This window comes from Oryctolagus cuniculus, chromosome 8, assembly GCF_964237555.1.
Source record: "Oryctolagus cuniculus chromosome 8, mOryCun1.1, whole genome shotgun sequence".
NCBI classification, from domain to species: Eukaryota; Metazoa; Chordata; class Mammalia; order Lagomorpha; family Leporidae; genus Oryctolagus; species Oryctolagus cuniculus.
In genome coordinates, this window is record NC_091439.1 from 118,259,645 (window position 1) to 118,287,483 (window position 27,839).

The 27,839-nt window shown below is 59.9% G+C and overlaps 1 protein-coding gene across 5 annotated transcripts in view; it reads right to left on the reverse strand.

Annotated features, from left to right (window-relative positions):
* The window catches only part of DLGAP2 (DLG associated protein 2), a 583,372-nt gene that overhangs the window by 105,101 nt on the left and 450,432 nt on the right, over nt 1-27,839 (reverse strand). For all 5 annotated transcript variants that reach the window (XM_070047249.1, XM_070047250.1, XM_070047251.1 and 2 more), the window contains one exon: nt 8,634-8,699. In XM_070047249.1, the coding sequence (XP_069903350.1) occupies nt 8,634-8,699 (66 nt within the window). The remainder of the gene's footprint in view (nt 1-8,633; nt 8,700-27,839) is intronic.

The window sequence follows — 27,839 nt, forward strand, 5'->3', positions numbered from 1 at the left end:
TGTGTCCCACGCATAGGCCTGCCGCTGTCACAGGTGGACTGTGTCCCACGCATAGGCCTGCCGGTGTCACAGGTGGACTGTGTCCCACGCATAGGCCTGCCACTGTCGCAGGTGGACTGTGTCCCACGCATAGGCCTGCCGGTGTCACAGGTGGACTGTGTCTCATACATAGGCCTGCCGGTGTCACAGGTGGACTGTGTCCCATGCATAGGCCTGCCGGTGTCACAGGTGGACTGTGTCCCACGCGTGGGCCTGCAGCTGCTGCAACGCACACTTCCCAACTACCCAGGGAGGCCTCTGAGAGCACCATCAGCCTCATGGCTGCTCAGGGCCACCCTTGTGCTTGGCTCTGCCCAGAGATGCTGCCATGTGTGGCTCCCATGGCGGCCCTGGGGCTCTTCCTGAAGGTGGGAAACTCAGCCATGGCTTTGACCCAGGAGCCCAGGGGTAGGGGGATGGCGCTGGGAAGAGGAGAGTTGGTGCTTTCAATTTTCTCCAGAGGCCAGAGCAGCATAGAACTGGAGAGGCTGAGGGGGTGGGGCAGGGACCCCTGGCAGGGCAAAGAACACCCCAGGGCAGGGACACAGGGCGGGGGGTCAGAGAACACCCTGGGGCAGGGAGGCCTGGCAGGGCAGACGCCACATCTCTCAGTGCAGTGCCTGGGTCCAGTCCCCAGCTGTGGTTCCCTTAGTGGAGTTCCTGCCACCCAAATGGGGGACCTGCGTGGAGCTCCTGGCTTTGGTCCCAGCCCAGCCATGGCATTTGTTGGAGTGAACCAGTGAATTGAGGAGGGGGGTGCTCTCTATTTTTCAAATAAATTTTTAAAAATTTAAAGAACAGGGGCCAGCATTGTAGCATAATGGATTAAGCTGCCGGCAATGCCAGTATCCCACATGAATGCCAGCTGGGGTCCTGGCTGCTTCACTTCCGATCCAGCTCCCTGCTGTGACCTGGGAAGGCAGAAGAAGATGGCCCAAGTGCTTGGGCCCCTGCACCCATGTGGGAGACCCAGATGAAGCTCCTGGCTCCTGGCTTTGGCCTGGCCCAGCCCTGGTTTTTGTGGCCTTTTAGGGAATGAACCAGAGGTTGGAAGACCTCTCCCTCTCTGACTCTACCTTTAAAAATGTTTAAGTAATTAAAGGGTTTCTCTGCCTCCCTCTCCCTCTCTTCTACCCAGGCCACACTCCGCCACCGCATCAAACCCTGGAGCACCTGCCAGAGACCAGGACAGCCCCGCTTCCTCCAGCCTCCCCTCCCCCACTCCTCCTTTCCAGCCAATCTGGCCACTGCGGAGTCTCGGCAGGTGCTCCTCTGTGTGGGGCTCATGTGCGCACGTGCATATGTGTTCACCTGCTCACTTCAGGAGCCTCATCACTGCATGCACCTGATCTGTGTCAGCAATTGGCGCGTCTGTCTTGGTTCAAGATGGGCCTGGAGTGAAAACACTGGAGCCGGGAGGAGGCCGTGGGGGCGGAGCACACACGGAATTGGCGACTTTATGGCTCAACTTTGAGGTGAAGAGTGCTGGCGAACGTGGCATTCTGGCGCTCCCAGTCCTGCCATCCTGTGTGATGCTAACGTGATCTGCGACGGTGGAGTTTCGGTCTCTGAGTCTCTGAAGGACCAGACCACGCGCTCCCTGCGCCCGCCCTTCACTCCGCCTGCCGGGTTGGGTCAGTTAACTGTCGCACCACTCGCAGCAGTTTACGCTGGAGATCTTCAGTGCCTGCAAGGAGCGATTCGCCAGGTTTCTCGGAGTCCAAGCTCCACTCCTGTGATTGCCAAATGCTCACTCTGGTTGCTCCACGCCTGCCCTGGCCGTCAGAACAGCCGAACAGCGCGCTCTGCACTCGGGGCTTTCTATAAGCGCGGCCGCAGCCTCGGAACTCCCACGCGGCTTCCGCAGCCGGGAACTGGCGGGAGACTTGGGGTCAGGGTGGTGAAGGCTCGCACAGACACCTCAGGAAGGTGGGCCGGGAGGGCTAAGCCCCCTTCCGCATCAGCACTGCCTCAGCTCGCACAGAGCTCGCCTTGGCCGGTTGGTTCACGTCTGGTCCCCACCTGCACCTCGTCTGCTGGCCCAGCTCCTGTGTCCGTGCTGCAGGGCCCTTTCCAGGAGGTCATGCGGTCCCGAGCCCCCAGGTGGACACAGGGAGCTGGGCTGGGAACACAGCACTGCTCCTCTCCAGGCTTCCCGGCCGCTCCCCCAGGGGACCTGGCACAAGCTCCTCCTGTGGCCTGAAGCCCCTTCTTCCTCTCGCTCCGTTGCCCTGCCCGCCCTGCTCTGGTGAGAAGAGGACCCCAGCCCTCAGCGACTTTCTGGGAGCCGCAGGCAGTCAAATCCCTCTCCCGGGGGCTGGGTCCCGGCTGCGCCTGACTCAGGGTGGCCTCTGAGGACGTGAGTGGCCTGCCCACCACCGCCAGCCCCTGCCGCCTGGCATCCATCAGGGCGATCGTCTGACCGATCCTGGCTGCCCAGCTGGGCCACCTGCACCACAGGGACAAGGCTCTCTCTGCTGGCAGCAGCACTCGGTGAGAATCTCCCTGATCAGGCTCCAGCCTGACCGTGAGGACCCTGGCGGATGCCGACATCGCCTCTGTTGGAGACCCTGTCCTGGTCCTCGGGCTGCGCTCTGCTTCCTTCCACCCCTGCCTGTCCGGTCAGCAGCTCCTAAGTTCTCCTCTCTCTCGTCGCTTCTCCACCTTTCATCAGATTTTTAAAGATGCTCAGGACGGCTCTTTCTCCATGTTTTATGGCAAACGCCTCGGCCCGGGCTGCCGCTCCCGCTGCCGCACATCTCTCACCCTTTCTCTGCCTTTCTCTCTCTGCAGCCTCTGCTGCAGGTGTGGCCACGCCCTCCAGGTCGCCCACCCATCAGAGCCATCCACAGCGTTCCCCTCCTGGCCAGCGGCTTTGGCTGCCGGTCAGCTGACTCTAATCCCCGGCTGCTCCTCCGACCATGGCAGTCCTGAACTCATTCTTTGGTGTCCAAGTTCAAACACAGAAATGCAAAATGCAGCATGGGTAGCGTCGGCTCTCCAGGGAGCTCAGGGCAGCGTGAGGCCCCGGCACCCTCCCCCCAGTGAGGCCGGGGTCCTCCAGACGCCGTCCCAGCTATGCAGAAAAGCGCCCGCAGGCCTCCCTGCTGTGAGTCGGCCATCATGGCCGGAACCCGCTCGGCCTCCAGCCGTGCTTCTGCCACCGACCACACCATCCCACCTGGTTCTGTTCCCGTCCCAGCCTTCCCTTCCCTGTGCTCACCTACCCCCCCTTCTCCTGCCTTTGCCCACCCCTCTGTCCCACTTCTGGCTGTGACACGGAGCCAGCTGCCCTGCCAGCCACAGCTATCATGCATTCACGCCTTCCCCTCCCCTGCCGTCCCATCGCACTGCACCTGCCATGTGTCCCACAGAGGAGACAGCTCACAGGGCGCGGGATGGGGCGTGGACGGCCCACCACCTGCCTCACCCTGCAGCAGCCCGGCCCCGAGACTGCAGCAGGATGTCAGGGCACCCCCCAGAGATGCAGCCGGGCACCCCGATTCCCAACTTCTCACCAATGGCAAGACGGGGGCTGGCTCCAGCTTGCACAGAAGCAGGAGTTTAAAACAGGGCAGATGAATCATGATGCCCCTCCTGCAGTCCCCTCGGTGGGCAGGTCTGAGCGTCCTGCTTGCCCCTGCAGTGCCGTCCCCAGGACCCACGCTGGGAGCAGGGAGGGGGCGGGGCCAGGGGAGCATGGAGGCCTGGGTGCCAAGGACCCAGGAAAAGGAACGGGTTCAGTCCCAGAGCTCTTTACTGCGTAGAGCTCTCAGCCCTGGGTTGGGTCTGGTGAGGGAGGGGGGATGTGGGGGGGGGAGGGAGGGGGGGAGGCAGAGTACCTTCGTATTCTCAGAATTCTATCTATGAGAGACGTGGAATCTGCAGAAACTAAAAATCAATTGAAAAAAGAAAATGAATACGCCAGCCCCAGGAGGATTTGCTACCCTCTTTCTATACAGAAATTCAACACAGCACTGCTTCCACTGTTTCTGGAAATTTCTAGAAATCTACCTTATGGAAACGAGAGTGGCCAGTCATGGAGGTACAACGCTACAGTCTGAATATGCCCAGGGTGGACTGTGAAAGAGCACAGGAAAAATAAGCAGGTGCAGGGGACTCTGGTTAAGTAACACGTGTGCCCTGACCAGACACACACAACAGTGCTGGGTGGCGTCCCGTTCCCGGGGCTTCACGTAACACGCCCTGCTACACACATGTTCAGGACACGCGTGCCTGCCGTGGAGGAAGGCCCTCCCTATGGTCGGGTTAATGCTCACATTTTAAACTGCACACTGTGTCCATTCCTTTCCTGCCGCGTTTCATATGTAATATGAACTTCATATTCTTTAATTATCTGATCACTCACTTTTTAACTGTCATTTTGCGGCGAACTTACCAATGCAAAATTTGGGCCAATACAATGTTTTTCAGAAGTGTGAACAAATCACCAACTCATCACAGCGGATTTTAACATAACTCTGGAGAAATGGCATCCCTCAAGGTCCCCGGGCACATGTGCCAGGCCCAGTGGACTACTGGACCCTGAGCGTGCTCCAGGCCCTGTGTAGGAGGGCGTGGGTCTGCACAGATGGCTGCCAGCCCCCAGGCCAGCCGTCACTAGGGTGGGGGGTAACACGCACTCAGGACACTCGCAATGCAGAGATACATTTTCTCTGTGTGGCTGAGTGCATCCATGGTGTGGGCTTGTGGCTGTGCAGGGCTGGCTGCCATCTGCTGTCCCAGGCCAAGATTACAACAGGCTGGGCCTGTGTTGTGGCACAGTGGGTTAAGCCGCCACCTGTGCCTTGCATCCCACACCAGAGTCCAGGTTCAAGCCCTGCTGCTCTGCTTCTGATCCACTCCCTGCTGATGCACCTGGGAAGGAAGCAGAAGACGGCCGAGTGCTTGGGCCCTGCAGGCACGTGGAGACCGAGTGGAGCTCCTGGCTCCTGATGTGGCCTGGCCCTATCTGTTGGGGCCATCTGGGGAGTGAACCAGCAGATGGAAGACCTCCCCCTCTGTTGCTCTGCTTTTCAAACAAATAAAACAAATCTTTAAAAAGAATTACAGAAGTGAGTGAGAACAGGTATGTTCCTGCATGTGAAGGTGGTTCTTGCAGACATGACTTCCGGAAAGGGTGGACTGTTCTCACTACAGTCACTCTGTGCCTGCTGTGTCACTCACGCTGTAGTCAGTGTGCCTGTGCCATCACCCACTGTGTCACTCACACGGCAGTCACTCTGTACCTGCTGTGTCACTCACACGGCAGTCACTCTGTACCTGCTGTGTTACTCACACTGCAGTCACTCTGCCTGTGCCATCACCCACTGTGTCACTCATGCTGTAGTCACTCTACCTGTGCCATCACTCACTGGAGGCCATCGCTCCAGTGACTGAGGACAACCAGACATTATCAACAGGAGAGTTTCTCTGTCCATGAGAAAGACACCTGTGGTTTGAACATGTCTGATTTTGGACCATGGAATAGAATATAAACTCCAGAAATCAATTCACACATCCATAGCCAGCTTGTATTTGATACAGGAGCTAAAATCAACCAGTGGAGAAGAGGCAGTATCTTTAACAAATGGTGCTGGAAAAAACTGGATCTCCATGTGCAGAAGTATGAGATTAGATGCCTCCTTATACCCTGCACAAAAATCCACTCAAAAGTGCTTTTAGTTCTAACTTGGCCCAGTGGTGTTACAGATCCGTAAACCTGAGACTTGGAACATGACTTTGAAAAGCTCATAGGTTAGCCCTGTTAACTTAGAGGGAAATGGGAGGTTTAATCTGGAGAAGTCAATGTCTAAAATCACGCCATTTGCTCCTGACGCATTACTTTAATAACAGTGGGCTCTCACCCAGGCTTCTTCCTCTCCATTCTGCCTTTCCTGTTCATTGCCCTTTCCCACTCCTCTCCTCAGGGTTGGCCACCCTGGTGCCAAGAGCTCACAGGGTAGGGGCCAGCAATGCCCCCGGGGACACACTTGGGACCTGCAGATGGCGCTGGCATGCCCACGCCCACGCTCATGCCAGCTCCTGTCCCAGCACAGACTCAACCCCGTGTCCACCAGCGACGAGGGGCATGGAAACGGTGGCATCCACACTCTGGAGAAATGAGCAGACTAAGGAGGAGACCTGTCACTCAAGACAAAGTGGATGACGCTGGCGGATGCTGGGCAGCACAAGTGAGCCAGGTCCACAAAGTCAGAAAGGGAGTGGGACTGTGGGTGTGGCCAACAGCAGGGGGCGGGGATTAGGAGAACTCTGGTCAGAAGTCACAAAGTTCCCCACAGACAGGAGCAGTAGGCTCAAGAGATCCAGGGTAGAACAAGAGGGCTGCAGCTGCGACCTAGTCGGTGCTGGCAGCCCATATGGACCCTGGTTCAAGTCCCATCTGCTCCTCTTCCGGTCTAGCTCCCTGCTAATGGCCTGGGAGAAGGGCAGAAGATGGCTCATGTCCTTGGGCCCCTGAACCCTCGTGGGAGACCCAGATGAAGCTCCTGGCTCCAAATCAGCCCAGTTCCGGCCACTGCAGCCATTTGGGGAGTAAACCAGTGGATGGAAGACATTTCTCTCTGTCTCACTCTCTCTCACTAACTCTGCCTGGCAAAAACAAACAAACCAAAAAACCCCAAGTGCTTTCCCTGCATAAAAACCTCAGGCCAGGAAGTTTCAATGTTACAGACGCCAAGACCTGCTTCAGACGTGGCATCAGAGCCCACGGGCCTGGGGCCAGGCAGTGGCGGCGGCAGTGCCGATGGACGCAGACCTGGGCCCGGGAGCCCACGGTTCAGCGCTGGGGCCAGGACGATCCCCAGACACGGTGCCCGTGCGGCCGCTGCCTTCTCTCCTGAAATCCAGGTGGCAGACTCCCCGCTGCGAGCATGCCCCCCCCCCCCCGACACTGGGGCACGAGGCGCTATGTGTTGGCTGCCAGCCCCTGTGCTCCTGTCTTTGCAAAGCTCCCAGCCTCGCACGGCTCCTTCTCGTTCTAACCCACCAGCCACCTCCATGTGGCGAGATCCGAGGCAGAGCTCGCTGAGAACTTTACGGAAACATGGGGAAGGCGCCTCAGAAGCTGAGTGCACACGGGCACCCACACACCGTCTCACTGTGGCCACGCTGTCCACAGCCAATGAGGGGCGAGTTCGGCATGGCGCGCCCACACCCAGCCCCTGAGGCACACTGTGATGTGGCGACCCTGAGAATGCGGTGCAGGGAGACGAGCCACCACCCAGCCAGGGCCGCTGGAGTCATCAGCCCCACACGGACAGGAAGTGGGCTGTGCGGTGCCGGGCGGGGGAGGGGTCAAGGTTTGATGGGCAGATGCGGGTGATGGATGGGCGGCAGCAGGAAGGCACTCGCGCACGCAGTGGTGCAGTTAACAATGGTTAAAACGGTAACGTTCGTGCTACGTGTATTTCATCTTGATAAAAGCAACACCATCCACCCACAGCCCTCCTGCAGGACGCCCTCGCTGCGACTCGGACACGGTCCCCTCAGCCCTTTCCCGCCCCGTCCTGTGGCCCTGAGACAAGCCCAGGACTCCGCGGCCAGGCCTGAGCTGGCTGCCCTCAGAGAGGCCCGCTGTGCTCTCAGCTGGTCCCTTCCTGGGCTCAGGGCCTGAAACTCATCCCCAGTGCGCCTGGGAGCCGTCAGCAATGAGGGACGGCCCGCCATGGAGGCCCAGGTCCCCTAGGGGGCGCCTGCTCCGGCTCACTTTGCTGCCACAGAAGCATGGCACAGGGATGGCTATTTCCAGGTCACCTTGGTGCTGTCCCCTCGCTCTACAGCCCCGTCCCACAGAGTACTGGCGCCGTGGACTCACAGCGGTGGTGTCCTCCCAGATCCAGTACAGGGGGCGGGCACTTTGAGGGTCCCAGGGCATCGGAAGTCAGACGACCACTGTGCCCGGCAGTCACGGCTCTCAGTGGGGACCTGGCCACCACCCCCGCGAGGTCCCGGTCTCCCCTGATGGAGGCAGACCTGCTGCTCCGCCCACACTGCCAAGTGGAGACAGACTGTGTGGAACAAACTGAGGACCTGCCCACGGCGGATAACCCACCGCCACCCCTCTCAAACTCCACCTGTTCTCCTGATTCCAAGTGGAAGAGCCAAACTTCTTAGACTGATTTTCAAGAAAGACAATCACAGTTGTGCAAGGCCGGGTCCTTCCATTCTGTCTTACCCCTTATACCACGCCAGGAGCCACGGATCCCACGGCCACAGCTGTGAAACGTGAAGATTTCTGCCCACAGAAACCCGCTACCTTGGCTCAGGAGAGACCTGGGAAAAGGCCCCGGGGCGCCCTGGGCTTGCTGTGATGGACGCACAGCGGGCCTGAGTGCCCAGCGGCAGTGGACGGGAGTCGTCCCTGTGGCACCTGCTGCCCTGCAGGCCGGAACCACCCTGTGCCCACCGCGCGTGCCACGTGAGCGGCTGCCATCGCTTAGCTCTGCTGATTCTGGAAGTCCTCATGGGCGTGAAGTCCCCATGCCGACACGTCCTGGCGGGGAGTGTGCCCGGCCACGGCAGGTGTGGCGTGGGCACCGCGTGTCTCTGCGTGGCCACCGGCCGTACTGTACCTAGGTCCTCCTCCGCTGGCCTGGGAAAGGTGAGGCCCGCCTGGGCCAGGTCTCCGCCTTCTTCCTCTGCAAAGAGAGAAACAGAAACAGAGACAGTCACTCCTTCAGGTCTCCTCAGTGCAGACGGGAGGCCACCCAGGCCCCCTCAGACGCTGGCTATCAACACAGCCCTAGCACAGGCCACAGTCACAGCTCTCCCAACGCCACTGCCAGAACCGGGCGTCCGCCACTCCCCTCGCGCTGCTCTTCATTTTCTGGCAATCGGCAGTGTGTCCCCATCAGGCTGACGACGTCCCTGCGGAGGCTGGGCCTGGCCCTCTAGCTTCTCCCCACCCCCAGCTGCGTCCCCCGGGAGCCTGCAGCACCGCTTCCTGCTGTGCCGAAAGCTCAGCCCTGGGAGCCCCGTCCTGCGACGCTGGAGCCTGCAGGGGCTGCTGCCTGCTCAAACGTAGTCAGCGCAGGGTGGTGTGGCCCAGAGCAGCGACGCCAGCTCCTCACCCCACGCACCCGTCTGGCCACCTCCGCTCTGTGGGCACACACATCCTTGACCACAGCTACGGATGGAACCACGGGTGCAGACTCCGGACACCGACAGGCGCGTCCAGGACTCACTGCCCGGGCTCCAGCTCTGTGCACCTGCACTCACAGTCCGGGTGAGGACAAGGCCACACTGTCGTCTCCACAGACACCATGTGCACTCAGAGCCTGAGTGAGGAAGGGTCACACTCACCCCAGGGCTGTGACGCAGGATCAGAACCACACACAGGACACCCACACTCACCCCAGGGCTGTGACGCAGGATCAGAACCACACACAGGAGACCCACACTCAGGCCCAGGGCTGTGACGCAGGATCAGAACCACACACAGGAGACCCACATTCACCCTAGGGCTGTGACGCAGGATCAGAACCACACACAGGAGACCCACACTCAGGCCCAGGTCTCTGACGCAGGATCAGAACCACACACAGGAGACCCACACTCACCCCAGTGCTGTGACTCAGGATCAGAACCACACACAGGAGACCCACACTCAGGCCCAGAATCACACACAGGACACCCATACTTGGGCCCAGGGCTGTGACGCAGGATCAGAACCGCACACAGGAGATCCACACTCATCCCAGGGCTGACTCTGGATCAGAACCACACACAGGAGACCCACACTCACCCCAGGGCTGTGACTCAGGATCAGAATCACAGCACAGGAGACCCACACTCAGGCCCAGGGCTGACTCTGGATCAGAACCACACACAGGAGACCCACACTCACCCCAGGGCTGTGATGCAGGATCAGAACCACACACAGGACACCCACACTCACCCCAGGGCTGTGACGCAGGATCAGAACCACACACAGGACACCCACACTCACCCTACCCCAGGTCTCTGACGCAGGATCAGAACCACACACAGGAGACCCACACTCATCCCAGGGCTGTGACGCAGGATCAGAACCACACACAGGACACCCACACTCACCCCAGGGTTGTGACGCAGGATCAGAACCACAGCACAGGACACCCACACTCAGGCCCAGGGCTGACTCTGGATCAGAACCACACACAGGACACCTATACACAGGCCCAGGGCTGTGACGCAGGATCAGAACCACACACATGGCACCCACACTCACCCCAGGGCTGTGACTCAGGATCAGAACCACACACAGGGCACCCACACTCAGGCCCAGGGCTGTGACGCAGGATCAGAACCACACACAGGAGACCCACACTCACCCCAGGGCTGTGACGCAGGATCAGAACCACACACAGGAGACCCACACTCACCCAGGGCTGTGACTCAGGATCAGAATCACAGCACAGGACACCCACACTCAGGCCCAGGGCTGTGACGCAGGATCAGAACCACACACAGGAGACCCACACTCAGGCCCAGAATCACACACAGGACACCCACACTCGGGCAGAAGGGGTTGGCTCCATGGAGTTGAGGCACCCCTGTCTCAGGGTCAGAGGCACCGGCTTGCACCTAGCGCCTCCTCCACCAAGCCGGCCACATCTGTACTTGCAGAGTGCTCTGCGACACGGGCAGGGACCCAGGGTGCAGTGTCAGCCGGAGTCTGCTCTGTGCGCCTGCCCCTTTCCCCACGCCGTCACTTTCTAAGTTTACTTTTGGAGAAAGTGCGCTGAAGTCGACATTTTCGCTGTTTCCCTAATGACAGGCTTGCGAGGCTGCTGACACGGCCTAGTCTGCGCTGGGGAGGACAATGCCTCTGATTAGCTGCCACGCCGGCTCCCTCGCAGCTGTGTCCCCAGCCGGCACTCAGCCGCTGTAATGGGTGCTAATGGCTGTTCTCGGAAAGACAGAGATGATCCTCATTTTATTTTGGACCAAGGATCAAGTTTCAGCAGGAACAGCCTTGGAGCTGAGTGACACTTAAATCAGGCAGGGGAGGAGCCTGGCTGCTCAGGAGGTCAGCCACCCCGCCACGTGACTGTGGTGGCTCAGAGCAGGTGGCGCCCAGCCCTGCAGCATGGCCCGGGGCCGTGCATGCCCCCACCCCACATCCTGGCTCCTGTACCCCAGCTCGGGGTCTGCTGGAGCACATACATTCAGCTACATTACAGAGCTGATTCAGGACAGCCCCGTGGAGGCTGGGAGAAACATGGGTTTCCTTCTGAATTCCTCTGCCAGAGCGGAGACGCTAACGTAAACAGGCAGACGGTTTCCTTCCTGAAAGCTGCGAGGCTTCACGACGAAGCCCCTCCGTCTGCCCTCCACGAGAGCAGCATCCGCTTGCAAAGTGACATCAGTTATCTTGTACAGCACGTCTGAGATCCGAGTCAACGCCTCGAGTCCTCGCATCTGTGTTTAATGAGGCTTTAGAGCAAACTCGCGCTACAGATCTGTCCACCACGTGCACGGGGAAAACACCGCTTTGGGGGCAGACGAGAGAGAAGTTGACAAAGTTTGGGGACCCTGGCTGCCGACACCTGCGTTACTCAGCTGTCTCCAGGGCAGGGCGACAGTGCTGACCCCAAACCTGTCCTGCCCTGACAAGCGCTCCCCTGCTCACCGCCTGCCTGACGGCCGGCACACAGGGCCAGCTGTCCACTCTGAGCTCCAGGGAAACAGTAAGCTAGTGCTGTATATCCCCCGTGGTACCAGCTCACTCGTTCCCCCCCCCACCGAAATGCAAACTCAGTGGAGCAGCCTGTATCTTCATTTGCTAAACCTCACCTCACAGCCCCGGGAGATTTTGTGGGCACAGGCGTCCATGCCTCACCGGGTGAGAGTCCGGCTCGGGGCCTGGGCTGGTCCACTCAGCAGCTCTGGGGCTGAGACGCAGCGACTGCTCATAGCTCCGCCCCCTCCCCAGCCACCCTCATTCCTGGACTTCCCACGTGTGTAGACGCAGGGGCCCCTGCTTCACAGGGACTGCCGCCCTCGCGGCCCCTCCGCGTCTGCCACGCAGCGTGCTTTCCGGAGAGCAGCTCCTGAGAAAAGCCAGCTTCCTGCACTCTGAAACTTCTTTGCCCTGTGCTAGCTGTCCCCGGGGGCCCCTCCAGCCTGGCTCTGTCCTGGCCAGGGCAGGGCGCTCACTGCGGCAGGGGGAGGGTGGCTACGCGGAGGATGGAGCCTTTTCCCGGATCTGTGCAGAGAAATTGAAGGTCAGTAGTGAGGCCCTCATCTTCCTTTAAAAAACAAAACAGACCTGGGAGGCTCTGATTCTCTCTCTCTCTCTCTCTCTTTTTTTTTTTTTTTTGACAGGCAGAGTTACAGACAGTGAGTGAGACAGAGAGAAAGGTCTTCCTTCCATTGGTTCACTCCCCAAAAGGCCGCTGCAGCTACTGCTGCGCCCATCCGAAGCCAGCCGGGTGCCTCTTTCTGGTCTCCCATGGGGTGCAGGGCCCAAGCACCTGGGCCATCCTCCACTGCCCTCCCAGCCACAGCAGAGAGCTGGACTGGAAGAGGGGCAACCGGGACAGAACCCGGCGCCCATATGGGATGCCGGTGCCTCAGGAGGAGGACTGACCACGTGAGCCGCGGCGCCGGCCACCGGCTTTGATTCTCAAATATCCATTTAAGGTAGGACGGCTGGCGCGAGTCTGCGGCTGAAGCGAGGGAAGCCGTGCGGCCCTCGGTCCCTGCTCTGGAGGAAACGGGACGTGCCTGACCACGTGCTGCTGGCCCTGCCACCTCAGCTGGGGGAGGACGGCTACCTGTCCTTTCCTCTCTGAGTTACCTCCATCGGGTCTGAGTCGAAAGAAATGGCGTTCGACGGGCCTCAGTGCAGGCGAGAGCCGGACGTCCCGCTCCGCGCTAACCAGACGGTTACAGTGAGCCGAACGTGCGGCCCCTCCTCCCTCTGACCGGGACCCCATCTGTCACTCTTCCTTCAGGCACATGGGATAATGGAGACTTGGCGGGAGGCCTGCAGAAAGAGCTATCCATCCTCCCTCCCTCCTTCCTCCCTTCCTTCCTCCCTCCCTCCCTCCCTCCCTCCCTTCCCTCCTCCCTCCCCCCTTCCCTCCTCCCTCCCTTCCTCCCTCCCCCTTCCCTCCTTCCTCCTTTCCTCCCTCCCCCCTTCCCTCCTCCCTCCCTCCCTCCTTCCTCCCTTCTCCCTCCCCCCTTCCCTCCTTCCTCCCTTTCCCCTTCCCCCCTTCCCTCCTTCCTCCCTTCCTCCCTCTTCCTCCCTTCCTCCCTTCCCCTCTCCCCCCCTTCCCCCTTCCCTCCCTCCTTTCCTTCCTTCCCTCTCCACTCTCCGAGCACCAGGTCTGTGCAGGACATGCTGTGGGCTGAGGGGAGGACAGGGACATGTTCAGCCGTGTCTCTACCTGCCGAGGCTTGGGTCTGTGACAGGCACACAGTGAAGACGTGCCCAGCTCGACCTCCAGCCTGGACACTGGCCGAGCCCGGGCATTTCCTGTGGCCGCGGGTGGGAGGTGCCGTTCCAGGTAGGGAGCTCTGCTCCGGGGGAGGCAGCTCACCCCGGTGGCAGCCTGAGCCCGTCCAGGCTTTGGCGCTTGGCCACGGCCCTGTCTTCCCGGAAACGGTTTCAGAGCAACAACTGACCATGCACACCCTCAAGCCAGCTGCCCGCGAATGGTCTGGTTCCCGCTGAGAGGGAGGACCCCAGGGAGGAGCCCAGGGATCGGCACCCTGAGACCCAGCGCTGGGAGGTGCACTCGGAGAGCCGCCGTGTCGTCAGCCAGGACTGCGACACAGAGCCGATCAGAGCCCAGCCCACACTCCCCTGCGGCTCTGGGGCCCTTACTCCCCCCACGCTGGGAGTCGGCACCCTGAGCCCCACCCCGGCGCACACCAGGCAGCCAGGCAGCCCATCCTGCAACAACAGCAGGGAGAGAAGCCGCTCGCCTGGCACTGCTCTGACTGCTGTCCTGGGTCTTCACACGGGTTCAGGCGCCCACTCCCCATCAGCACCTGTGCTCAGGAGAGACCCCCCCCCCACTCCCTGCCCATCACAGGCTGCCCCTGGCCAGCTGAATTCCACCTTCATGTGGTCTGCCCCAGGTGGTCAGGCGTGGCAACAGACCTGCCTGGGGGGTGATGGCACTGGTGCAGGGGGCCGTGAGTGAGGACCCCCAAGTCTCCCGCCCGGCCCTCCTGGCCATGCCTCTGCTTCCAGCCAGCCCTGGGTGATCCCAAAGGCTGTTCCACAGCCGGAGCTGCCCAGGAAACTAAACACCTATGACCTTCTCGTGGAACATTCTAGCAATGGCTACCTGAATAGCTCTGTGGCTTCACATCCTTAGAAACCTGATGCAAACGACCACATTTCCACCATCGCGATTCGGCACAGCCGGCGTGCTCTGGAGACGGAAGCTGGAGGGGGTGCACTGAGGAGGATGCGGCCGGGCAGCTCTCGGCAACCTCGGTGGCCACACTCTCCCAGTCATGAACAAATGTATGTGTGGGTGCCTGCTAGGAGGCTTTGTGTGAACTGTCACAACCCACGCACGGCCACCAGCACTCGTGGGCAGTAGAGGCACGGGCCTGAGAAAGGATGCCTGCCACTGGGGCTGGAGACAGGCAGCATCACAGGCAGATGGATGAATGACAGACAGGGAGACACATGATGGACAGGCAGGGGTCATAGGTGGACAGATGATGGACAGGCGGGGTCATAGGTGGCCACTGGGGCTGGAGACAGGCAGCATCACAGGCAGATGGATGAATGACAGACAGGGAGACACATGATGGACAGGCAGGGGTCATAGGTGGACAGATGATGGACAGGCGGGGTCACAGGTGGACACATGATGGACAGGCAGGGGTCACAGGTGGACACATGATGGACAGGCAGGGGTCACAGACAGACACATGATGGACAGGCAAGGGTCACAGGTGGACACATGATGGCAGGCAGGGGGTCACAGGCAGACACATGATGGACAGCGAGGGGTCATAGGCAGATACATGATGGACGGGCAGGGGTCACAGACACATGATGGACAGGCAGGGGTCATAGGTGGACAGATGATGGACAGGCGGGGTCACAGGTGGACACATGATGGACAGGCAGGGGTCACAGACAGACACATGATGGACAGGCAAGGGTCACAGGTGGACACATGATGGCAGGCAGGGGGTCACAGGCAGACACATGATGGACAGCGAGGGGTCATAGGCAGGCACATGATGGACAGGGAGGGGTCATAGGCAGACACATGATGGACGGGCAGGGGTCACAGACACATGATGGACAGGGAGGGGTCATAGGCAGACACATTATGGAAGGCAGGGGTCAGAGATGGACACATGATGGACAGGCAGGGGTCACAGGTGGACAAATGATGGACAGGCAAGGGTCACAGGTGGACACATGATGGACAGGCAGGGGTCACAGGCAGACACATGATGGACAGCGAGGGGTCATAGGCAGGCACATGATGGACAGGGAGGGGTCATAGGCAGGCACATGATGGACGGGCAGGGGTCACAGACACATGATGGACAGGGAGGGGTCATAGGCAGACACATTATGGACAGGCAGGGGTCGGAGATGGACACATGATGAACAGGCAGGGGTCACAGGTGGACAAATGATGGACAGGCAGGTGTCACAGACACATGATGGACAGGCAGGGGTCACAGGTTTACAGATGGTGGACAGGCAGGGGTCACAGGTTTACAGATGATGGACAGGGAGGGGTCATAGGCGGACACATGATGGACAGGGAGGGATCATAGGCAGCACATGATGAACAGGCAGGGGTCACAAGTGGACACATGATGGATAGGCTGGTTCACAGGTAGACACATGATGGATAGGAAGGGGTCACATGTGGACACATAATGGACAGGCGGGGTCACATGTGGACACATAATGGACAGGCAGGGTCACAGGTGGACACATGATGGACAGGCTGTTTCACAGGTAGACACATGATGGACAGGTAGAGGTCACAGATGAACACATGATGGACAGGCTGGTTCACGGGTAGACACGCGATGGACAGGTAGGGGTCACATGTGGACACATGATGGACAGGCTGGTTCACGGGTAGAGAGTTGAGTTATGTGTGGAGACACTGGCTCTGGAACCAGCAGCTGCACTGTGGGCGTCAACCGTGCCGCCTGGGCTGGGTCCAGGACCTCATGCAGCAAATTAATTTAAAACCGACTGAAGCGTGTGCTGGTGGTTACACAGAATTCATAAACTCAGCACCTTGCACACGGCTCCCGCTTCATCAACCCAGATACCGAAATGTTCCACAGCTGGCCTGCGACGCTCGTGCTCGGTTTCTGAGGCAACCTCAGGACCATGAGTTGTGTTTGACTGTTGCAAACCCAGAGCCCTGTCAACACCCACTGTCAGTACTGCTGAGCACAACACGGAATTTAGATCTTTGGTCGATATCCCCAGGCCTCGGCACTCCGCACTGACTGCACTCTGGATTTTAATGACAACAAATGGCATTTGTTAAGGGATGGCAGCCAGAAGTGTGTCCCGTTATTCTTCCCAGGGCACCGCTATTTTCCAGCACAGCACACGCCGGCCTCCCTCCCCACGACCACACAAGTGACGGCCCCACGCAGGACCTGGCTGCCAGGCACTCCTGGGGCCCCACATTCTAGGTGGGTGATGATGCAGTCCTCGCCCCAAACCCTCACCCAAACTGCATCACCCCTCCCCAGCTGCTGGTCCTGTGGGCGCCTGGTCCGGGGCAGGTGGGGATGAGCGAGTGGAGCCGGGGCTGCTACCCCAGTGCCCTGCTGGCTGCCCCAGCGCCCGATGCTCACAGATAGACCCTGGTCTTCTGCAATGCACACTGTCCACAGTGCTGGACCCTGGAGGAAGCCCCTTTGTGGCCACTCGGGGTTGGACCAGCAAGAGCAGGGGCCCTGCCACCCAGCCTGGCTCAGGAGCCCCCTCACTCAGGGCCTGGGCCACCCCGCTGACTGTTCTCAGGCAGCGAGTGCCACCCCAGCCCCTGTGTCCTGAGTGGACAACGTCCAGTCCTCGCCCCCATGGGATCTGAGGAGCCTTCACGCTGCTGTCACCTGGGGCTGCCAGAAGTGGCAGCTCCTGGTGTATTCGTGTTTTTGCTAACAGCTGTCCTAACTGTGGCTTTGATTCGCCCCTGCTCAGCTCCCCTTCGGCCAGCTGGCCATGCGTGTGCCCTGCTGAGACCTGTCTCCTTGGGCCTCTGGCCACAGAGGACCCCGAGGACTGTCTCTTTTGGCTGCAGTGACCCCAACTCCCTTGCAGCCCTGGACACTAGCTCCTTCTTGGGCGCACAGCGTGCAGTCCCTTCTGTTTTGCGCATCCTCTCCTAACCACTGCTGCTTCCCACATCCTCCAGGAACAGAGGTCAGGGTTTCCACGAGTCACATGTCGAGACCTGCACAAACTACGCAGGAAGGGTGAGGTCAGCAGGACCACCCCTGCCGCATCCAGTGAGTCCTCATGGCCTCTGCCCCGCTGGCCACAGGGAAGTGACCCCAAGGCTCGTCTCTTTGTGTTAAAAGGAAAGCAACAACTTGAAAGCAACCGGGTCTCCCGATGCCACTGAAACCCACGTGTTCTGGAGCACAGAGCAGTTTCCTGACAACCTGTCACGTGAGCAGGACACGCGGCGTGGACAACACGGGAGCTGTTTGCCATGACCTGGGTCACTGCGCCCTGCTGTGTGACCTCCCCTCCTGAGGGCGGCGGACTTGGCAAGGGGGTGCGTGAGCAGCAACGGTCACTGGACCCTGCTCCTGCAGGCCCACCCTCAGCACAGCGGGCGAGGAGGCTGACCAGGCTGGGCTGAACGCGGCAGCCCCGCTCCGGTGAGTCCTGTGAGCCTGCTTCTGGAGGGCCCAGTGCTGACGGCATGGGCCGCAGCCACCTGCTCCACCCATCTGCCCAGCACAAGAAAGCAGCCTGCAGCCAGAGCCCAGGCCAGTTCTGGAGGAGGGAGGAGCCAGGGCAGGTGCAAGAGGATAATGCCCCAGCTGGCCTTGGCCGAAATGAACTTGACGGCGCTGGGCTCAGCTGGGCTCAGCTGGGCTTCGAGAGACTGGGGAGGGTGGAGGAGAAGGTGCCAGGGACACCGCGGAGCCTGGAGCAGGGCGCGGGCAGCACCGGGACAGGCTCCCACTCAGATGGTCATGGGGGTCGTGGGATCCCTCAGCAGCACGATGCCTCCATCACACAGGTGTCGTTGTGAACCACAGTGTCTGAGTGCCTCACACGCATGACATGAGGCCGAGCAGCTATGGGGGATGCGTGTCGGGCAGGCTCTCAGGAGAGGATCCTGGCTCTGAGAGGATGTCAGGGAGACATCCTCGCTCAGCTCTGTTCTCCGGGTTCCACTCAGTCCCTGGACGAGCCCAGCAGAGCAGGGACAGCCCTGAGGCTCTGCGCCCTGGGGTCAGGGTTCCAACCTCTAGGGGAACAAGGGCCGGCTCTGCCTGCCGTGGGCTCACACCTGGGAGGAGTTACCACAGACAGCATCTCCCAAAGGACGAGAGTGCACTTCTGAGATGTCCTACAGAAAACACACACATGTAGACACACAGACACAACTGCACACACGTACACACATGAACACACATGGACACACAACTCCCACAGACATGCACATGCACCATAGATACACACATACACATACATGTACACAATGGACACACATGCATGCACAGGACACAAACCACTCCCACACACATGCACACACACCATAGATGCATACACATATACACATATATGTACACACAGGCACATAATATACACACATGCACACACCATAGACATACACACATATATACACACACGGGCACACACACACCACTTGCAGACACACATGCACACACACACCATAGACACACAAATATATACACACATGGACACACATGCACATGCACAGACACACACACACACCAGTCCCACACAGACACACATGTACACACACACCACAGATACATACACATATATATACACACTCCTGGACACATATATAGACAACACATATACCTCCCTCCCACACACACACGGATACATACACACACGTAACACCACTCCCACACAGAGAAACATAAACACACACCCCATAGATACATATACACATACATACACACACGGACACATACATAGATGCACACCCATACACCACCCCACACAGACACACACATGGACACATACAAGGAAACACACACATACATGTACCACAAATACCACCCCACAGACACACACACACGGACACACACACGTGGCCATGGACACTGACATAAATATATACACACGCACACACTTTCAGACAACTACACCCTCCCCCCACACGCATGCACCCCACAGCGCCCACCACAGTGAAACCTGCACACAGAGCTTCCCTGCTGGCTAGAGGTGCAGCACGTATACAGAACACTCTAGAAATGTCCTCAGATGGCTGGCTGCCATAATTCTGCTAGCAAGCAGCTCCTCGACTGCCCAGGGCCAGCACTGGCCTGCGGCGGTGGACCGAGCACTGCTCAGGGCAGGAGCCCAGCTGAGCTGACACGGGAGATGAGCAGGCCCAGGCATTCACGACCTCCTCAGTGTCCAGGCACCACTGGGGGTCCCTCAGAAGACACTGCTGTGTGGGCAGGGCTGGCCGCTGGCTGGTTCTTGGTCACCCGCTGTTCCTCCTTGTGCAGCCACAGGCACCCCGGAAGACAGAAAGTGCGTTGTTCCCGCTGAGCTCCCATAAAGGCCCTGAGAACCCGGGACCACTTGCCTCCGAGCTGCCGCCGCTGGCTAAAACCGGACCTGGCTGCTGGCTAAAAGTGGACGCAGTTGCTAGCTAAAACCAGACGTGGGGAAGGAGGAGACAACAGCGGGCTGGAGGACCAGGCCTGGGTTTAGGGAGCCCACGGTCAGCTGAGAGCCACGGACTGTGGCGCGAAGTGCCTTCTACCCCACCTGCAGACCCTGCCCTGCCTGTCTCCTTTTAACCCAGAATTTCATGGAGGCGCCAGAAGGGGAGAGGGGCGGGGTGCAGGAGCCCAGGGCCCCCGGCTGCCTGCCCCTGGCTTGGCTCGGACTCCTGGGGCTGGGACGCAGGGCTCCCATTTCTGGAACTGGAGCAGGACTTCTGGGAAGCCAGTCCATTACAACTATAAGGTCATAACGATGCTCCATGTCAACGCGACCCCACTTATCCTGCGAGGACGTGAAAGAGGGCAGAGCCTGATCCTGCTCACAGGCAACCCACGGCCTTGGGCTCTGCGGCGCAGTGTCCACAGTGGGACACGGGGCTGTGTGCAAGGTGCGAGCTCAGCTCTTAGGAACGGCCAGACTGTCTTCCGAAGCGGCCGGCCCCTGCTGCTCCCCCAGAGTCCCAGCCGGGCCCTGCTGCCCCTCCCAGAGTGCGGCGTCTGGTTTCCAGTTCTGGTCACGGTTGGTCGTGGCACTGAGTCAACGGTGAGGGAAAGCTGAAAGACTACAGCAGCTTCCAGTGGGATGCGAAGGCTCGGAGCGTGCGTCTGACCTCAAACACCTCCTGATGTTTACCGGAGCTCAGGACGAGAGCTCCTGCCGCACACACAGCAGGGCACGCACACAGCAAGGCCCAGTGAGGTCCCGTGAGGGAGACGCCACGGCTGAGGGCAGCACCATGAGCCCTGCGCTCCTTCCATCACCAGACATGCACCGAGGCCATGCCTGTCGGCGCTGCGCTGCACTAAGTGTGGGACACGGCTACAGGACAGCCGAGGACGTGGAACGAAACAGCGACTCCATCCAGGGACATTCCTGAGATCCAGTGTGGAAAGGGAGCTGCCCAGCTGCAGACGCGGGGGGGCCGGGGCGCTGCCCTGCCCTGCCGGGGAGGCTGAGCCATGGTGAATGTGCACCGTGCCCTGCTGTCCGTGCAGCCCGCCTGGCCGAGCTCAGAGGATCTGCGCGCTGAGCCCAGTCTGGAGCCCTCACAGAGCCAGGGACTGCCGGCCTCTCAGCCTCTCTCCTCTGTCTGTCCTGTCCGCCCCCCGCACCTCTGCTGCCGGCCCTGGGCCCGAGGGTGTGTTTCTGCCCGGGCAGTGGCGAAACTTCTGCCTTGTCCTCGCTTACTTTATTCTAGAAGAAATGATAAGGCTGGGGCGGCTCTGATAAAACGTAACCCAGACCTGGTCACTCCTTACCATGAAACCCAACGAACCAAACTACAAAACCGCACCAGGCTGGAGGGACCCCATCCCGTCAGAGTGACAGCGCCCCCCTCCCCCCCCGGTGCCCGGCACCTCTCTCAGCTGCCCAGCAGAGCAGGGGAGGACTGCAGAGGCAGGTGCGGTGCTGTCAGACCCTGTAGGGGGAGGTGCTGGGAAGGGGCTGTGGGCGCCTGGACGTGAGCCGAGCTGGTGATGGAGGCCCAGCCTGGGAGTGCAGGGAGGCAGTGGTCAGAGTCACGCCTTGGTCCAGGAACGCCGGCTTGGCAGACAGGCCAGCTCATCACTGTCACTCTTATTCTGCACTGACAGCCACGGTCAGACATGAGACACACAAGGTTCCACAACATTCCAGCCCTTCGTCACGTCTAAACTTTCTGTAGCTTCTTTCTGGGAAGCAAGGGCCACGTGTGTGAGGTCTGGTGCAGCTCACACTGGGGTCTGAGCCCCCGGTGCCCCCACGAGGCTGAGGGGTGTGGCCGGCCTCCCCTCACAACACCACGTGGGAGTCTGGGACCAGAGTGCATCCGTGGAGTAGCAGGGTTGGCCTGCAGCCCTGAGCTGCGTCTCCCAGCGCTCCTCGCTCCCCGCAGGCTGGACGGCCCAGCCCGGGGCCCCTGGGACGCCTGCCTCCCCCGTCACAGTGTGGCCTCGGGCGCAGGAAGAGCAGAGGTGGGAAGATTCTTCTAGAAATCTGCCATGCCCTCCCAGCCGCAGCCCCCGCCAGGCCCTGGCTCCTGGGCAGAGGCCTTCGGGGCCATGGTCTCTGAAGGCCTGGGGTGGCTGGGACAGGAGGGAGCCCTCACGACCCCTGCTGGCCTTCACTGGGGCCTGTCCCCTGCATCCCCAGCAACCCAGGGCTGCTGGGCGGTGCCTTGGGGCTTATGATGCGAGGCGCTCCCTCCCAGGCCCGGCTCACATCCAGCCCCGAACACCTGCACCGTCCAGGCCCTGCCGCCTGCACAGGCACCTGGTGGCGCTGTGGCTCCCGGACCAAGCTGGCCGTGTGGGTGCCAGGCCAGCAGATGGACGCCCTCTCTCTCTCTCTCCGTGGTAAATGAAGAAGCTCATTCTCTCTCCTGCTTCGCAGACATTCCCAGGGCCGGCCCCACACGATGAGGACTTCCTCTAATGCTGAGAAAAACTTGTGTGCCCCCACGCACACGAGCGTCATGGAAGCCACGGGCGAATGGCTTGCAGGCCTGGGGGCTCAGGGACACAGGGGAGGGACCCTGACCCGGCCCTGCCCTGCCCGCAGTCCTGACCCTGCCACTCAGCTTCCCTGTCGTCACGGGGTCACCGTGGAGCCACTGCACCTATGTGCCCTGGGAGCTGTGACCTAGGACACAGCACAGCCTGATTCTCCGTCACAATGTAAAACAGTGCAGCCATGAGCCTGGGGCGTGCAGACGGAGGCCGCAGCGCCCCCTGGTGGGGGTCTCGGGGTGGCTCGACCCTGGGCCCTGGCTGCTCCGCCATCCACAGGGGCCCGAGTGTAGGACCTGAAGGGGAAAGCGCCCAGGTCACTCCTGGTCCCTGTGCACAGCTGGGCCCTCCTCTGCTTACTGAGAGTCCTCTGTCAGCCCCCGGGAACGGAAGTGCGCACGGAACTCGTGCTGTCAAACTGAACGGTTTCCAGCCAGTGGCCCGCGGTCAGCCACTCCTGCTCCTGATTAAGGAAACAACAGGACTTGAAATGCCAGCAGACAGACGCTAACTGAAACCGACAGCTTGTCAGTGCCATGGGCCTGCCCGTTCCTCGTGCCTGTGCAATTAATCAGCGTAACAAGTCCTGCAGCCGGCACCGCAGCTCATCGGAAGAAAAAATGAGCCGGAGCCCACCGGCGTCTTCCTGCCAGTGACGGACACGCGTGCACGGGCCAGGACGTCTTCCCAGCACCCTCGGTGGCAATGCTAATGAGGGATAATGAGTATCACAGCCTCGAGACAGGAGAAAGACAGGACTGACAGCTGCTTGTCTCTTAACCCAGCCCCACAGATCACAAGACGCTTAGGAGAGCAGAGGGAGCCCCCAGTCACAGCTCTGAACCATCTGGGGTTTCTGGAGCCTGCATGCGAGTGCCAGGCACTGGGAGAGTGGCTGCAGAGGCCGCTGGGCACCGTGCGGCTGTCCCTGGGGCTACACAGCCCTGCGTCGCTGGAGGAGCCCCCACCCCCCGACGTGGAGTCCTCCCTGGTGCTCCTCTCCCCTGCTGGACTATCCACACCCTGCTGCTGACATCAGAGCTGCTGTGGCGTGGAGGGGCTGGAGGCGTGGTCCCCAGGGTGGTGCTGCAAGAGGGGCGCTCTCAGGAGAGGCCTGGCTGGAAGTCCTGGGGGCACAGGGCAGTGCCCTCGGTCAGGGCAGGCCCGGCTGGAGGTCCTGGGGGGGGCAGTGCCCTCAGTCAGAGGAGGCCCGGCTGGAGGTCCTGGGGGGGCAGTGCCCTCGGTCAGGGGAGGCCCGGCTGGAGGTCCTGGGGGTGCAGTGCCCTCGGTCAGGGCAGGCCTGGCTGGAGGTCCTGGGGGCACAGGGCACTGCCCTCGGTCAGGGGAGGTCTGGCTGGAGGTCCTGGGGGTGCAGTGCCCTCGGTCAGGGGAGGCCCGGCTGGAGGTCCTGGGGGGGCAGTGCCCTCGGTCAGGGGAGGCCCGGCTGGAGGTCCTGGGGGTGCAGTGCCCTCGGTCAGGGCAGGCCCGGCTGGAGGTCCTGGGGGGGCAGTGCCCTTGGTCAGGGCAGGCCTGGCTGGAGGTCCTGGGGGGGCAGTGCCCTCGGTCAGGGCAGGCCCAGCTGGAGGTCCACCCTGGATCCCGCCGTGAGATGGCACGGCTCACCCCCACCCAGGGTCCCGCTGTGAGATGGGACCACTCATCCCCACCCAAGATCCCACTGTGAGGAGAGGCCGGGCTCCCACTGGGACCTGATGCTGTGCTGCTCTCGCCAGAGCCTGGACTGTGGGCCCTTGGCCTGAGCTCAGCCTGGCCCAGTACTCATCACGGGACACTGAGCGGCACAGTGGCCACAGCCTCCAGGAGGGCAGTGGAGCACCCCTGACCCCTGCACACCTGGGCAGTGGGTGCCGGGAGGACCGTGTGCAGCCACCGTGGCACTGCATGGCCAGAGAGGACTCTGAGGACAATAAAGGCCACAAGTGCATTGCACAGCCCTTTGCCGAGATGTTCAAGGCTTGAGCGACTCCCCGAAGCTCAGCCACGGCCGAGGCCGGGTGACGACTTTGCACGTGTTGGGCTGAGGTGCAGGAAGGCCAGAGCAGTGACGAGTCGGCCCCCCACTCTGTCCCCCCAGGAGGGAAAGTACTGCAGTGTGGGAGGGCGGCTGCTGTGTGAAGTCACAGGGAACACGCTCTGTGCTCAGAGCAGGCAACTAACCCCTAATCCCTACCACAGCCATGCTAACCCCTAATCCCTACCACAGTCATGCTAACCCCTAATCCCCAGCAGTCATACTAACCCCTAATCCCTACCACAGTCATGCTAACCCCTAATCCCTACCACAGTCATACTAACCCCTAATCCCTACCACAGTCATACTAACCCCTAATCCCCAGCAGTCATACTAACCCCTAATCCCTACCACAGTCATACTAACCCCTAATCCCTACCACGGACACAACTAACCCCTAATTCCCACCATGGCCACGCTAACCTCTAATTCCCACCATGCCCATACTAACCCCTAATCCCTACCACAGTCATACTAACCCCTAATCCCCAGCAGTCATACTAACCCCTAATCCCTACCACAGTCATACTAACCCCTAATCCCCAGCAGTCATACTAACCCCTAATCCCTACCACAGTCATACTAACCCCTAATCCCCAGCAGTCATACTAACCCCTAATCCCTACCACAGTCATACTAACCCCTAATACCCAGCAGTCATTCTAACCCCTAATCCCTACCACAATCATACTAACCCATAATCCCTATCACAAACACAACTAACCCCTAATTCCCACCATGGCCACACTAACCTCTAATTCCCACCATGCCCATACTAACCCCTAATCCCTACCATAGTCATACTAACCCCTAGTCTCTACCATGGATGCAACTAACCCCTAATCCCTACAACACACATAACTAATCCATAATCCCTACCACAGTCATACTAACCCCTAGTTCCTACCACAGACACAACTAATCCATAATCCCTACCACAGACATACTGACCCTTAATCCCTACCACGGTCATACTGACCCTTAATCCCTGCCACGGTCGTACTGAGCACTCAGAGTTACTGTACACTTCCACACATGCTATGGACACATAGAGGATGTATGACAGCACTTCAACAAGTCTGTGGAAAAGTGGTTTTAAGATAAGCATATTCTGATGCAAACTCTCTGAAATCTATGCTGTTTTCCATAACATTCTCCGTGAACTTCTCTACGATCCCTCTTATCAAGAGCATAAAACAGGCCCATTCCCAGGGTCGCAGGGCAGGAAGGACATCCCGGGGTGGGTGTGGAGCAGCAGGTCTTCCAGGATGAGGGGCGGGGGCGAGGCAGGCGGGCCCGGGGCACCCGGCTTCAACCAAGGAGGTCATGCTCTGCTTGAGAGGGAGGGGGAGTCCGGCAGGCGACATAAAATGAGGGAAAATCACCCCTAAGAAAGATGCCTTCGTTTCAGTTCTGAGAGGCAGAGACAGACAGACAGACAGTGGGACGGAAGGAAAATGAGAGTGAGCGAGGACAGAACTCCATCCTCTGCTCACTCCCCAAGTGCCTACGCAGCCAGGCCTGCCCAGGTGGAAGCCAGGAGCCCACAACTCTGTCTGGGTCTCCCTCACGGGTGGCAGGACCCAACGGCTTGAGCCATCTCTGCTGCCTCCCGGGAGCCTTAACCGCGGGACTGAACGCCCACGCACAGGACGGCATTTCATTAACAGCGGCTCTCGCTTTGTTTCGAAATGAGGCCAGTGTAGACTCAGTTTACGGGGGATCATCTGTCTTAGCAGACTGAAGTTCAGGTTTGGTGCCATAGCTTGCCTTGCCGGCACTGAGGCTGGACCCTGAGCCGCTAGCTGAGAGCACAGACCTGTTCCCGGGAGAAGGGGTCTACACTGACAGATCTGATTCTCCCAGTGCCCACAGGGCACGGACACTCAGGGTCCATCAGACAAGACGGTGCAGAAACGGGCCGGTCCCTCACCCCACAACGCCAGCGGCTGCCGGGGGCCAGGGCTTGCACTGCCAGGAGCAGGTTCCTCAGAGTCCTCCCAGCCCCGGGGTCTGGAGATGGACCTGTCAGGGACACCCTGCTGGTGGCGGCCGGCACCTCCGCAGATGGTCAGGGAGTTTCGACTCAGAAGGCAGGGCTGCCTCACCCTCAAACATGTTGAGAAGGCAAAGCTGCGTCAGAGCCAGGAGATAAAACGCAAAATGCGTGGAGAAGCCAAAGCTCCCCAAGTCCACCCTGGCACATGGGTGCCAGAGATGCTGGCTGCAAGGCAGGGACCCCACACCCAGGCAAGACGTGCCCCGCGGACAGGTATGCATCCTGGGCACACTGCAGACGCACACACCTGTCAGACCATCACACCACACGTCACTCACACCACAGAGGCTTACACCTGTCAGACCACACATGCCTGTCAGACCACACACGCCTGTCAGACCACACACGCCTGTCAGACCATCACACCACACGTCACTCACACCACAGAGAATTACACCTGTCATACTACACGTGCCTGTCAGACCATCACACCACACGTCACTCACACCACAGAGGCTTACACCTGTCAGACCACACACACCTGTCAGACCACACATGCCTGTCAGACCATCACACCACACGTCACACCACAGAGGCTTACACCTGTCATACCACACATGCCTGTCAGACCACACACGCCTGTCAGACCATCACACCACACGTCACTCACACCACATGCTTATACCTGTCATACCACACGTGCCTGTCAGACCATCACACTGCAGACACGCTATTCACATCACATGTCATTCACACCACAGATGCACACGCCTGTCAGACCACACACGCCTGTCAGACCATCACAGTGCAGACACGCTATTCACATCACACATAATTTACACAACAGATGCATACACCTGTCACACCACACACACCTGTCACCCTCAGACTCACACGCCTGTCACACACACCCATCACACCAGTCACCCTGAAGACACACATGCCTGTCACATGAGTTGCACCCACACACGCCTGAGACACTGGGTTACATGCAGACACATGCCTGCAACCCTCAGACACACACGCCTGTCACACACACCCATCACGCCAGTCACCCTGAGACACACATGCCTGGCACACCTGCGCTCCCGCTCTGTGTGTGAAGACCCTGCCCTCCCCATGGTGCCGCCCCTGCAATCTGAATTTCCCACGTTTTTTCCTTCCCTGGAACGCAGCCTTTGAAGCTGCCGTTCAGTGCTGGCGTCTCTTCACTCGGATTCTGGACGCGTTCTGCCGGCCGGCACCAGGAGGCTCCGCTCGACACCTCACGTGCCATGAGGAACATCTGGCTTTTTGTCTGTGCACACGTCCAAATTCCAAGACACAAAAACTCCCAAGGCAAAAATATCTCAA